The 14,764-nt window shown below is 37.5% G+C and overlaps 2 protein-coding genes across 2 annotated transcripts in view; both read right to left on the reverse strand.

The window, feature by feature from the left end:
• Positions 1-5,648, reverse strand: part of nab (NGFI-A-binding protein homolog) — a 10,910-nt gene extending 5,262 nt beyond the window's left edge. The window contains exon 1 of the mRNA XM_011300327.1: positions 4,857-5,648. Coding sequence (XP_011298629.1) covers positions 4,857-5,121 — 265 coding nt within the window. The 5' untranslated portion in view covers positions 5,122-5,648. The remainder of the gene's footprint in view (positions 1-4,856) is intronic.
• A 2,235-nt stretch (positions 5,649-7,883) lies between these two features.
• Positions 7,884-12,857, reverse strand: Girdin (protein girdin). Its single transcript, XM_011300329.1, has 4 exons — positions 12,303-12,857; positions 8,984-12,189; positions 8,633-8,909; positions 7,884-8,506 (listed from the first exon to the last, which is right to left on the reverse strand). Exons 1-4 carry the CDS (start codon positions 12,351-12,353, stop codon positions 8,261-8,263), a joined length of 3,780 nt encoding a protein of 1,259 aa, XP_011298631.1. The 5' UTR covers positions 12,354-12,857; the 3' UTR covers positions 7,884-8,260.
• Positions 12,858-14,764: the final 1,907 nt, after the last annotated feature.

A 14,764-nucleotide genomic window follows, 5' to 3' on the forward strand; every position in this document is an offset into this window, starting at 1 on the left:
TTGGGTTGAGTAAAAAGTGTAAAAAAGAATGAATTTTTTTTCTTGCGAAATGACCCAGGGAATTCTTTTTGGGAGAAGCCTGGAGGGGGCTGAATGGGAGGGAATGGCCGAGAGAAAAAGAACGACGAGGATGATGTTGGTAGGAGGAAAGGTAGAGAAGGGTTTGTATGTTCTTTGTCCGATACTTCACGGAGAGCTCGTCTACAACAAAAACGAGTCTAGTTTCTTAGGATCCGGGGCGTTATGCGCCTGTTCATCTCTTTCTGTACCAATGGCTCGGCACTCGTCACATCTCTCAACCCCAGGAGCGTCGGCGGCGGTTAGTATTTCGCTTTTTGCTGGCATTGTAATCAAGGAAGGGTTAGGTGAGTTTTTGCTGTTGGGGTCTACCTCCACCATCTACACGGACAAAACACCGGGCAGATGGACTCAGTCTCGCGGCTACTAAACTTCTCTCTATCCCTCGATGTTTAACTTACCCCATCGACTACTGGTCTTTCGGTCTTTTCGTCATTCGTCTCGTTTTCATCATTTCAGCAGCGACTTTTCCCTTTTTTTTTTCATTTTCCAGTGGTGATGATGGAATTACCCCTGGGGGCACTCAGGGTGGAGTTTGGGGCACCGGTACGGCCCATTTCTAACCCTGGGACTCACCCCTCGGCCTCCAGGCCCCTGCACTTCACCGAAAAAATGGCTGCCCCACACGTTTTTTAGCAGTTAACGAGTCACGAATTTGTTAACGGATTTTAACGGTTTTTTTTTTCAGTCGTCGGTTTTTTGTTTTTTGAAAAATTTTTCGGTTTGCTCTCGGGTGCGGAATTCTGGGGAATGTCGAGGGTATTAATTATTATTTTTAAGGATTTGGGGGTAATTATAGGGTAATTGAAGGTTTATGAGTGATTATGCTTGATTTTGTCTCGAGATCAGAAGCTCCGTCTCGTCGGGATTCCCATCCCTGATTTATAAACGCGGGAAACTTGTGCGACGGTTGAATTATTCGTATCACGTATCGACTAAACGATCGTATAAATTTGTTGAAACGATTTACAAGAATCGATAAATATCCCTAGAATCGACCTTTAAAATTCGTCTCATAAAACAATCTCACCGGATCACTATTCATATTTAATGACCTCAAATAACAGAGCAATAAATAAAATCCCTGAAGAGCTAGTTAATTCAAATAATCGCAATTGTAAAAAAGAAAAAAAAAATCAAGTTAAAAGTCCCACGGCGAATGCACCTGGCGTCTAATTTTCCCACGTCGAATAATTATAAAAAAATGATGATTATACAGAGGGTTGTTTTTTTATTAACGAGTTTGGTGTTTTTTTTTTTGTTCTAGTGATAATCCGCGAGGAGGATGCGACGAGGCAGTCGTGTGGGGCATCTACCTGTCGGAGATGTATCCCCACCTCGATGTGCCCCCTCAGCCCTAAAATGGGTGCATGAGTCTGCGGGACCCACTTTCCCTCTCGAGAACCCTTTCTCACCCCTTTACACACTGGAATGGAATGAGGAAAAAATCGAGACAAGTTGCCAAAAAAAAAATGGAGGAAAAAAAAGGACAGAAGGGGCCCGCATCCCTTTTTCTCATGCCTCCGTCGGACGATACGACATGACAAGTTTCTATTTGTTAAATCGAATATTTTTGTTACTCTACCAAATCCATTAATAATTATTATTAATTATTTAGAAGAATTTGAATTAATAGTAATAATTATAATAATTAATACGTCCATTTAAAAAAATATGAAAAACTGAAGAAACAGAAATTTAGATAGAAGATAATTATTTTTTACAATTGTAATGAAATAAATAAATATTAATTATCACTTTATCAATTAGAAAATATAAAATAATTATTTTCTACAATTGTAAACAAATAAATAAATATTAATTATCCCTTTATCAATTATCAATAAAAAATATCAATAAGATTTGAATTGAATATCTTGGATGTGAATAAATTATTTATAAACAATTACGATTCATTACAATTATTTGGAATTGTTTAAAAAAAAATGCGGGAATCGGTTGATCTTTATTTTATCGGGACCGATCGTCACTCATTGTTTAAGATATAAATAATAAAATACAAACAGAGATGTCTCACGAAGGAAATAACAAGGGGATGCCCCGGTGGTGGAAAAAAATGGGAAATAGAAAAAAAAACGTCATATTTAATGTATGCAGAAGAGCGCCTGTGGGAAACTCATTCCCCCTGAGATCGATTTCGTCATAAGTGCGATACTCGCACTAATGATCCACATACTTTGGCATTCCCTCATTTTATGATCACGCGAAATGAATGAAAAAAAATACTCTTGGAATTTGTTTGCCCGAGCTGAAATTCATCTCGTAAATCTTGCCTGCAAAAAATCATACTCCCTCCCCTCCGTCTTTTTTTTTTTTATTGTCAGTAACTCCAAGGAGTAAAAACACAAACATAAAGTTTTAGTTTATGATCGTAAGAAAAGTGCCACGAGAAAAACTCATCATTTTCACGGAAGAGTTGATATTTCGGTTGGAATAATTGCCGGCAACATAATTGCGGAGATAGATCAGTTTTTTTAATGAGACCCGAAAAATTCGATGGCGGAAGTTACACGGGGAGAAATATGCAATAAAAATTACGTATATTTTCTGTAATTCTGGGGCGAAATGTGGTTTTTGGAAATTTTACGGAATTATTATGTAATTTTTATTTAAAGTCACGGAAATTTTACCGAATTATCATGTAATTTTTATTTAAAGTCAAAATTTTACGGAACAGTCCCATAATTTTTATCTGAATAATCGCTGTATGATATTATGAATAATTATTAAATGAATAAAATATTATGAATAATGATTGTGTAATTTTTATTTAAAGTCACAGAAATTTTACCGAATTATCATGTAATTTTTATTTAAAGTCAAAATTTTACGGAACAGTCCCATAATTTTATTTGAATAATCGCTGTATGATATTATGAATAATTATTAAATGAATAAAATATTATGAATAATGATTGTGTAATTTTTATTTAAAGTCACGGAAATTTTACCGAATTATCATGTAATTTTTATTTAAAGTCAAAATTTTACGGAGCAGTCCCATAATTTTTATCTGAATAATCGATAAAAAAAATAACGACACCATCCCTTAAATTGATCGAATCGACTCCATAATCGATAAGTGAACTGAAAGTTGAGTAATTTTTACAAAACATAAAAATAAAAAAATAAAAAATGAAAAACCTCATTTTTAATCCAATCACTTCACATGATCCTTGAATTACCGATGAAAATCTCTTTCTTATTTCAATAGAGATTTATCCACGCGAATCAGCGATAGAAATCCCTATCTCCCAAGATCGCACCCCATCGGTACCGAGTAAACAAAATCCTGTGCACATAATAATTGTCGGTCTAAAAAAAAAACGGAATGAAGAAACCAAAAGGAAAATATCACGAAATAATTCCAGGACGCAGTGCGCAGCTGCATCCACGTAAACTCGTGGGTACATTAAAAGAAAAAAAAAAAAAAAGCATCAAGATATACCCAGATGTATGCAAAGCGCATACAGGAACAATCGAACCGAACAATCAAAGAGGCACGATAAAAAGGAATTCATAAAACTAAAGACCCCGAAGAATTCGTTGCATCACATTTCGAGGCTGAAAATTAAAAAAAAAAAAACCACCAACAATAATATAATGAATAAAAAAAAAAAGCGTCTCAAGAGTTTCGCATGAGAGAAGACGACCGGAAAAAACTAGAAACGCGCAAAAAAGTTGGGAAAAACATAAAAACCGCAAGACCATCAATTTTTTTTTTTTTCCACCCATCGCGCCAATTTTTTTCCACCACTTTTTTATCAACGCGCGCGCGGTTTACTGGCGTCGCAAAAGTCCGTCGATATGTACACATATATATACTGGATAAAACGTGTAGATGTGTTTGTCTCGTGGCAAGAAAATGGCAAAAAGTGATCTCGCAATATAGCCAACGCCGGCGGCCTCCGTGTGGCCTACGAAAAACGTACTTCGTTGGTTATTTTTTTTTTTGCAAAGTCGTTACGACTTTTTTTTTTAATCTGCAGCAAAGTCCGATGGCCAGAAGAGTGCCACCAAAAGAAATATAAGAGATGGGTGAGTCATTCTTCGACTTACACACACGTTTATTCCAAATGAACATAAAATACATGTTTTTGATTTAAAATATAAAACAGTGCTCCATCACTTACGAAAAACTCAATGCGATTTCGCTCTGTTTCTTACAACCGAAAATTTATCGAACCACTTTTTCACGTGCTATCATTCCACTGGTTATTCTCATCGCTCTGGTTACTCCATGTCTCGTCTTGTCACGTCAAACAATAAACATGACAGTTCACCGAGGGAAATTGCAACGAGGGGAGAAGATTGAGAACAAGAGGAGAAATATTTATCAGGTTACTTCGCTTGACAAGTAAATTACATCGAGAGTAAATCAGGTACAAACGAGGACTCATTAGGGAGTCGGGATGAGTAAATATATATCAAATAATATAATGGGATCAATTACTTTTTTATGGAATTACTTAGCCCCGGCAGAAATTTATTGCGGAAATTACTGGAATTACTGGATTATTTTATTTTTTACGTTTGATATCTCGTTTTTATTTTTAATTCTCTGAGAATTCTTTAATGTTTCATTTAAATTTTCACTATTTTTTTCAATTATAATAATTATTTAAATTGAAGAAATTGAAATATTCGGAGAAGTCTCGGGTTTTTTTTGTTAAAAACTGTCGGTTAAATTCAGATAATGAATTTTAGGTAATAAATAAGTGATTAATTTAATTGGAAGGAGAAATAAACAGACTCACGTGTTCCATTGACATTTCTGCTGAGTATCCTTGGCACGTTACTTTGAGAGTGAGTCGGTGCTGGTGGACTCGGTAGCACAACAACATTACTTTGATTGTTTATTCCATTATTGACACCAGTAATAGCCGTTGTTACAGTTGATGGTGTGGTGACAGCAGTTGATACCGCTGTTGTTGGAGTTGGTACCGGTGATGGTGTACCGACGCATCTCGTTGGTTCAATTGCACCGGTGATACCGCCACCAACACCAACGCGATTCTCCATTATTCACTATCTCAATCCTAATCACGTGCCCCGATACCGCTCCATTCACCCTTTCATATCCCAAAATTCCAAAACTCCAAATCTACTCCCCCCCCAAAAAAAAAATCCAAAACAATTCGCAAAACAATCCGCAAAACAATTCGCAAAACAATTCGCAAAACGATTAGCAAAACAATTCGCAAAACAATTCGCTAAACAATTCCCAAAACAATTTCTTCTACACACAAAACCGCTACAGCGAAAGAATAAAAAAAACAAATATAAAAAATGCAAGATGCTGAAAAATAATGGCGTGCAAAAATTCAAAAAGGGACTAAAAAATGGGTTGCAATAGTGAAATCGATGGGGAATGATGACTCTATCGATTTGAATGGATCAATTGATGAATTAATAACGAACACGCGTGTCAACGATACAAGTACGTAACGAGAGTGTACAACACATTGTTTGTCATGGCAGTGTGCCGGTTTTGGACTTTCCGGACACACAGAGAGGAGTTTGTTCAGTACCCGCCAGTTTTGCCCCTCTCCATGGTCCCACCACTTCTCCAATTCTCCTGTTGTTTCCCCTCCACTGTGGTATCCACAGTCTCTGGCACGAGACTCCATATCTCCTTCTCACTTTTGCAAAACCTAATGCTCCACCCTGATGCTTCTACTGTGTAAAAAGAAGTGTATCCCTACGTTCCTCTCGCTACCCCTCACCCTCTCACCCCCCCTCCGTCAACCCCTTCACCACCCCCCCAGTTCTTCCAATCCCTTCAACCCCTTTCACTCCTTTCACCCCTTCCTCCCCTTTCTTCCCCTCCTCCCCTTCCACTCCTTCCATTCCTTCCACTCCTTCCACTCCTTCCACTCCTTCCAGTCCTTCCACCTCTTTCACCCCTTCAATCCCCCCAACTCCCCAACTCCCCAACTCCACCCCAAAGGCCAAAACCTGGCTGGTGAAAAGGAGAACCCGAGGGTTGAAAAAAAAATGGGGGAAGGAGAAATGGATGGGGGGGATTGAATAAAAAAAAAAAAGTATCCTCCCTCCTATGGTACATGGGAGACCACCCCTCGCTTCCAATCATACGACCCCGGCGATCTCTCTCTTTACCCCCAACCCCCCGTGCCAGTTTCAAGGGGTGAACTGCAAAAATGACGGCGCAAACGTATCTACTTTTTTTTTCCCTTCCCTCGAGTTTATTTTTTTTTTCTTCTCCCGTTTATTTTTTTTTTCAATGTTTTTTTTCCGACAGCCTTTTGCCGCATCGATGAAGCCTTACTTTTTTGAATTTCATATCTGCCGCGACTGTCGCCATGGTCTTTCGGGATTTTTTTTTCACTGGAGTTTTGTTTCAAATCTTCAAAGAGGTTTTTTTTATTCTGCGCTTTTGTGCTGGTTTATCTATTTTTGATATGACGGGGGGATTTTTTTTCTCTTGATGGCGCAAGGATTGTTATCAAACCGTTGGATTTCTTTTTTTTTTTTTCTTTTGGGTTTTGTTTGTGGGGGATGGAGTTTAGTGTAACTATCGGGGATTGTTTGCAAAAAATATTGTGTTAACGGTATTGACAGGGTCTAATGCGATGAGTAATTATTGTTTTGTTGGTGGGTATTATTAGATTTTTTTATGCACCAGTTCTTAGGATTTATTCAATTAGCTTGATGAGATCAGTTTTGTACCTGCGGTTGTGAAAGAAAGGGTACGTCTATTTCGCTGGGGCACCGACGCGAATTGCTCTCGCAAAAAATCTATTTAAAAAAATGAAAGGAAAAACAATGAAACAATTCCAAATGTGCAGTAATAAAAAATTGTAGAATTGCAGAAAGGAAAAATGCAATATCTGCGATATTTTTTCTCCAATAAAAAAAAAAGAAGATTCAGCGCAGATTCTCACGGCGACAATCGATCAAAAAAGGTCCTGAAAATTTCAATTAAATAAACTTAGGATGGAGGGGAGGTATGCAAATTTCGGCATGTCTGAGAATTTAGTGGAGGGAGAGGTATGAGAGAAACAGAAGGTGGATAACTTTTTTTAATTTTTTTGTGGCAAGATCCTTTTGAGTTCGTGAGAAGGATAATAAAAAAGTAGCAGAGTCCTTTTAGCCCCCAACAGAATGCCGTGCATGCATTCCCTCGGGGAACTCAGTTAGACTCAGTCAGGGGAACAAATAATTAAAGGCGAAACGAAAAAAAAAACTGACAAAATAAAAGAAACAAACAAAATAGACATAATTGAATTTTTTGCTCTTAAAACTTTAATACGCACAAAATACTAAAAAATATAAAAATTGACTTACACTCTATGAGATGCGGGTTCTTTAGTACAAATAATACTTTGTTACGTTTTTCTCTTTCTATTATCCCTTGAAAAATTCATTGTCATTCAAGATGTTTTTTCAAGAGGATCTTATAAATACAAACGGGCCGGAATTGTTTTGTACATGTCAATAAGTCTATTAGGATGAAAAATTAATTCATAAATAATCTCTCCGATTATGTACAAGAATAATTATTAAGCCGGTAACGGAATTATTGCCCGAGGTACCAGCCGGCAAGCATTATCAATCTATTTTCTACATTATATGCTTTCCTCTCAAAATAAAAAAAAGGCCAACAGTGATACCACATTTTTCTCACAATTTATATCACAATACGGCTATGATCAGATATAAGTAGCTGTAAATCCTTTTCTCATCGGAAAATTCATCTTTATAATCGGTGCGTTAATAGAAAAATCGTTATCATATCGGCAAAAGGTGGGAATATTATTAAAAAAAAAAACGTGACATGATCTCGATTTTTCTGTTAATGCACTAGAATTGCGAAGACACAAACATTTTGATATTGATTTCAATTGGCATTCGATTATCTCTAGGCAATGAATTATCATTTAAAAGCGAATAGTATTTTGGAAAATTCCCTTCACACATCATAAGCGATTTTCTTAAATAATTAATTCTGCACATCATTCATATTATATTCATACACCGAAGGAAGCATTCGTATTTTATGATTCCCCACATTGAATTTTAGCGTGGAATTTAAATAGGAGTAATCCGACTCATTATGAAACTGAGACTTTTTCATCTCCATCTACTGTTTAACTACAATAAAATTATAAATAAAGGGAATCCCTTGGTCTTCTAAATTCTAAACGCATCCGTACTCATACCAGACTGAATTACCGACCTTCGGGTCTTTAGCAGTGAGAGGCTCACCGATTTCCTCATTCGGCAGTTGTTCGTCCACTGGAGTTGTTAAATTTTGCGTTTCATTTATAACAGCAGAAACTTTATTGTAAATGAGAACAGAACGTGCTGCCTGATCCTGATTTTGTCGGCCTGACTGTGCATCGTCCACTGGACTCTGTGGCAAGGTATCGGTTTTCTGTTCAGGCTGGAATAATAAAAATAATCCTTCCTTAATTATATAATTATTGATATTATTTCTAATAGACTTCCATCAAAAGCAGAGATGAATAATTTTTAAAATGATCTTTCATGGGATAAAGTGAGAACTCACTGGCAAGGAAGTGGCAGGTGATGGGGAATCATCTGTGTAGTAAACTGTTCTTCGAGTTCCAGGTGTTCCTAATGAATAATCATTATCGAGGACTGGAGTCTCAGTTGCTACTCTACGATCCTCTCCACTGACATCAGAATCATTTCCACCTGATTCTGATTCGTACAGCTTTCCATCTGACTGCTTCGACTCATCTGCCCACGACTGACGATTCTTATTCAATAAATCAGAACCTGCCTTTCTCACTCGTTTAACTAGACTCGCTCCAAACCGTTTCCTGGGAATAAAAAAATTAATAAATTGAAATTCAATATGATTGAGAAATAAAAATAATTAATTCACTAAACTCACTTCTTCGTTGAACAACTCTGTTTATTCCTGTAGTACTCCATTATTTTTTCCTCCAACTTCTCCTTCTGTCTCGACAAATGGTTGACCTGATCGCGATATAATTTCTCCTCCATGTGGTAGTGCTCCTTGTCCTCCAGGGAGTGACTCAAAAGATCGTGATACTGATTCAAGAGAACACTGACATGATCCATGAGAGATCTTCTATTATTATCCAATCCCGAGTTCATCTGCAGAAGCATCTCACATCGTTGATTGAGTTTGCTGATCTGTAGCTCCAAATTCGAGCATCTCTCCTCTTTGATACTCATTTCTCCCTGCAATTCAGTTAATTTCAGGCTCAATCGATTCGTCTCGAGTTTATTCTTCTTATAATCCTCCTGAAGATTTCTGTACTCGGCTTTAAGTTTTTCCGTGGCAGTATATAAATTCCTGAAGTCATCCTTCAACTTCGAATGCTCTCCCCTGAGATTATTCAAACTCTTAACATTGCAGACCGACGTCTCCTGCTCAGCCACAAACTCCTTGTTCTTCTCCTCGAGTATTTCACAATTTTCCTTCAACGTTCTGAAATGATTCTTCGTATCTCTCAAATTAGCCTTGAGGGTCTCCCGCTCCTGGAGAAGATTCTCGTACTCATTATTCAATTGTTCATGGAGTGATTGCAGTGTCACCTGATCATGCAACAATTGCTGGTGAGCTCGTTGCTGTACATCCCGCTCCTTCAACAATTCTTCCTTTTCAGCTACCAATTGTGAATTAGCCAATTGCAATGCTGTGTGCTGTGCATTCAAGGACGTTATCTTAGATTGCAGAGTCGTAACGCAAACCTGCAATTTCGCCTGTTCCTCCAGTAAATTTTCACCAGCTAATTGACTAGTATTAAGTTTAACCTGTGCACACTCCAACTCCCTCTTCAGCGTTTCCACAGTCTCCAGGAGGTGTTTATTCATTGGTGCATTATCCTCTGACTCAGTATCCCTTGATTGTGGTATTTCCAGACTTTTCTGCTCGCTCTCCATTTTTTCACTAATCAATTTATTTATGTATTGAGACATTTCAGGTACATTAACCAGCTGTTCCACAATATTCTCAGCTGAAAGGGTCAGTAATGATTCAACAGTTAATCCAAGTTTCTCAAGAGCAGTCTGAAGCTGTTGGGTATTCAATTTTTCAGCAATTAAATTCGATTGCAATGTCTCCATCGTCTCCTTATCAATAGCTGCTCTCGAGTCTAACTCTTTCGATGATCTCTCAATCTCCTGGAGTCTCGTTATTTGGCACACTGATTTATCAACTTCTCTCTCAAGCCCCTCTATTTTCTTGGTCATCACTTCAATGTCATTTGTCGCTTTATCCAGAGCCACGTCTTTCTCCTCAATGATCTCACGACATTTGTGAACATCCCGCAGTGCTGTCTCCTTGTCCTTCTCCAATATGACTATTTTCGTTTCAAGATCGGTGCATTTAGTCTCTACCTCTTTGAGTTTATTCTCGAGAAGTCTCAAATCTTCTAATTTTTGATTAGCATTCTCCAGGGAGCGATCGAGTTCATCAGCTCGCCTCTGCACACTCTCCAGCAATGACTGCACCCTCTGCTTCTCTTTAATTGTTATTTCATAATTCTTCTCGAGTTCAATAATTTTGTAGTGCTGAGCTTGATAATCATGCTGCTGCCTTTCAAAAGATGTCCTCTGATTTTTCAGTGTATTCTGGAGTTTTTTATTCTCCTCCAATGCTTGCTTGCAGACGAGCTCGAGATCTGCATTCTGCTGGCCCAGTCTATCATTATTATCAGTCAGTGAGTCCATCTTTAATGACATCTTCTTCTTCTCCTTTTCCAACTCGAGAAGACGCCCCGACGATTCGTGGAAGGAATTCTCCTTCAATGAATCCACCAGTGCCATCAATCGACGATTTTCCAGCTCGAGTTTCAATGCCCTGGTCTGTGCATTATTCGTCAATTGCTCTGATAATCTATTATCAGAGGTAACTGGCTCCTCAGATTCACTGATGGATCCAGCACGTGCTGCCTCATCGTCAGCAGCTTTCTTCAACTTATGCAACTGTAAATTCTCATCGAACAATTCACGATATTTTTCTTTGTCAGCAGCTCGCTCCAGTGCCACATCATTCAATAATTGCTTGTACTCGATTATTTGAGCCTCCAATTCCAGAACTTTGTCAGCCCTTCGTCGTGACAAACTCAACTGCTCCTCCAGCATTTCCCGATTCTCCATGAGAACTCTGTTATCCTCCCTCAGCTCCTCGATTCTCGTTTTGTAAAATTCAATATCCGTTAATTTTTCCCTGTAACGAGCCACTTCAGATTCCAAACGATCAGCACGTTCTGCCCTCTCCATCACAGCATCCAATTCGTCTCTGTACGATTTAGCTGTTCTAGCTTCGTGCATCAATTCCTGATTCTCCTGCTTAAGCTTCACCAGAGACTGTTTATTGTGCTCCAATTCCTCTTTGCACTCGAGGAGTGCCTCAGTTTTCTCCTCCAACTCCTGTCTCTGTTTTCTAACTTTTGATTTCCAATCAGCAAGTTCAACAGCATAATGATGATGCTCTTCACGCCCTGACTTCTTCGATATTGGATTGAGCTGCTGTGATTTTGTCATTCCCTCATTATCATCAGGTGCAGAGTCATTTGGACCCGACAAATCATTTATAGCAGCACCACGCCATTTATCACGATACAAATCCCTCTCATTTATTATTTTTTTAATCTCCTTGAAGACACCTGACATGTTGACATTCTCCATTGAATCCTGGGTGATAACAATATCATGATAATCTGTCACTTGTTTTATGCAGTCGACTATCGCTAGTTGTGTGTCTAGAGGAAGTGTTTTTATTCTTGTTATGAAATTCTTTTTGTTCGGACATTGTACTGCACAACCTAGGAGAAGCAGCAGGAGTAGCTGCATATCCTGCACATGAACCTCTGGCTCTTTTCCCAGATTCACTGTGTCTGGGAGTTTTATTAGAAGATGGCCCAGTTCTTCCTCATAAAATTGCTTAATATTGCCCACTATAATTTCGAGATTTTTCATTCGAGTTGAGCTGTTGCCACAGCTGGGGATCACTCCGTCGTGGAGAGGCTCCGGGTCAATCTGAAGGAAGACATTGTGGAGGAGAATTCCATCCGCCAAATCATTGTAATTCGATAAAGCGTCGGCATCCTCCAAACAGCTGACGAACTGTTGAAACAAAAATCATGGTTAATGATATAAAAAATAGAGATTATGATGATTAATTATTTTTATCAGTACAAAAATTATTATGGAGGTGAATATATTTTTTAATGGCTCACCCAAGTGACGAGGGGTCCTCCCAAAAAATCATCGATCTCTGCTGTCGCCATTTTCACGTCTTTTGTTGTCTTTTTGACAATAAAATCAGAAGATCAGAGACGCATGATTTTTGCACCGACGTAATCTCAATGAATCCACTTTCATATAATGGCTGGGGCACTCCAAGAAGCACACGATAACACACACTAAGTCAAATTGTAATTCACCTTGTGAAAGATTATATTTCGCAATTGAATGAATACTTTCAACGCTCAAACGACTTGACTAACAATTGTGATTCAGGTACCGAATTATTTTACATACGAGGACAATGAGTTATCATTTATCACTGAACGCACCTCACGACGCCACTATCAGACAGTATATATACCAATATATGCTCCTATATACGAGTATATACCACATACTCCCACACTGGACACTTTAAGACTAAGACGACTAAAACCCGGTAGGAGGAATTTTTTTTCGAGTGGCGATTTTACGGTAGAAAAAGAAAGTTCAGTTGTCATTCATTCGAATGAAATCATGAATGACTGAAAATCAGCTGGACTGGCTTTTTCGTCATGGGTTGATATTTCACAGGTAATGATTTTTTAATTGTGGCAAAAGTAATTAATTATGAATATTTACCCAGAGGGCCCAGAGAGTAGGTCATCCTGCCCTCTTTTAGGTGGGGTAGGTACTAAAAAACATTCGGAAAGAGGATTACATCGTAGTACTGCACCCCAAGGGAGGGAGGACACCACATGCAATGCTGGGGTGTCCATCATGTCGACGGGGTGAATTTTATTTTCTGCGGTGTCAATGGTTTTTGTTTTTTATTTGTTTAACTGAAATTTAGTCGGTTGTAGAACGTACGGAAGGGGGGAGCCACATCTTGTGGAATTTCAAATGAAAAAAATTATTTAATGTATTGAAGATATTGTAATTTCATAATGAGCGCGTTGCCTAATTGGCAGCGTGCTCGGCTGGCACGCCGACGGCCGGGGTTCGATCCCGCCATCATTCATTTTTTTTTTATTTAAATAATTCCAATTTTTTCTTTTGTAAATGGTTAATCAATCAAATATTATGAAATATTGATTAAAAACTGAATACTGTACAATCGAAAAGATATCCAGTGAAATTAAAAAATTCGAAATTTTTGAAAAAGTATCAGGGTAGCATGAACATCGAGGAGCTATTCATTGAAATTTTCACTGAAAGTGAAAAATTCGAAATTTTTGAAAAAGTATCAGGGGAACATGACAATCGAGGAGTTATTCACTGAAATTTGAAAATTCGAAATTTTCGAAAAAGTATCAGGGGAATATGAAAATCGAAGAGCTATTCAGTTTTTAACCAATATTTCTATTGATTAGCTATTTACAAAAGAAAAAATTGGAATTATTTAAAAAAAAAATGGCGGCGGGATCGAACGATATTCAATAGATTGAATAATTTTTTTCATTTGAAATTCCCCAAGATGTGGCTTCCCCCTTCCACTCGTTCTACAGTCGGCTAAATTTCATCTAAAATCGATCTAGGAGACATTCGAGATTTTTTATCAAAACTTTTCTCGTGGAGCAAAATAACCGCACCTTTTCCTTACCTTTCATTGACGTTCAGTAATTGCCCAAGACCTCGTGAACTAGATTGAATGCATCACGTGCTGCTGACACGTAAATCAGAAATTGTTTATTTGTCCATTCGATGGAATTGAGTTTTCTCGTGTAAAAATAGAAGATAACGTCTGATGAATTGATGATCAACCAGAATCCAATACCCAAAAACTTTCCTGAAACATCGAGTATTCCTTCATAACATTAGCTTCATAATACCAGAAAAAAAAAATTAAATTTCATAAACAATGGAGGTATCACTGTTTCTCCGGAAAACAATAGACCCGTAATTTCCATCTCGTTCTGGTAATGCATCTGGCAACTGCATCTCCAATTATCTTTTTTTCAATTAACTTTGTATTTTTTCAATTTTTGATAAAGAAAGGTCGCGAAATATTCCGAAAATTCCCCAATTTGCAATTAATAATATTAAAAATATTTCTTCGTAAACAACAGGCCTGACGTACACTCAATTAATTACGACGGTATGATCTGATGAATTATTTTCCGTTTAATGAATCGCCCTTCGATGAATCACCGGAAAATCGTAAAACCTCACGATCAATTACTATTTCCAATAATGAATTCGCAATGCAAGAATATATTTACCCGAGTGTTCGTATTTTCCCTGTTCCCATTAGTCTTCAATAATTACACTGAAATTTCCATTTTTCATTGATTTTGTTATATTATTAATTTATTCACAGTGCAAATTACTCTTACGATGTGACTTGTATTATTTTCTCCCGATGAATCATCCTTTAATCAATCAAAAGAATTCAGTAATTCCTCACGCATAATTACGATATTGACAAATGGATAAACAAATTACTATATAATATATAATAATAATAATAATG

This window comes from Fopius arisanus, unplaced genomic scaffold (genome assembly GCF_000806365.1).
Source record: "Fopius arisanus strain USDA-PBARC FA_bdor unplaced genomic scaffold, ASM80636v1 scaffold00017, whole genome shotgun sequence".
Classification (NCBI taxonomy): Eukaryota; Metazoa; Arthropoda; class Insecta; order Hymenoptera; family Braconidae; genus Fopius; species Fopius arisanus.

Coding starts and splice junctions, on each gene's coding strand:
- Girdin (XM_011300329.1), bottom strand. CDS start 12,353: ATGGCGACAGCAGAGATCGATGATTTTTTGGGAGGACCCCTCGTCACT. Junction 8,910..8,983: donor CAGAGTTGTTCAACGAAGAA/GTGAGTTTAGTG, acceptor TTTTATTCCCAG/GAAACGGTTTGGAGCGAGTC. Junction 8,507..8,632: donor CACCTGCCACTTCCTTGCCA/GTGAGTTCTCAC, acceptor TTATTATTCCAG/CCTGAACAGAAAACCGATAC.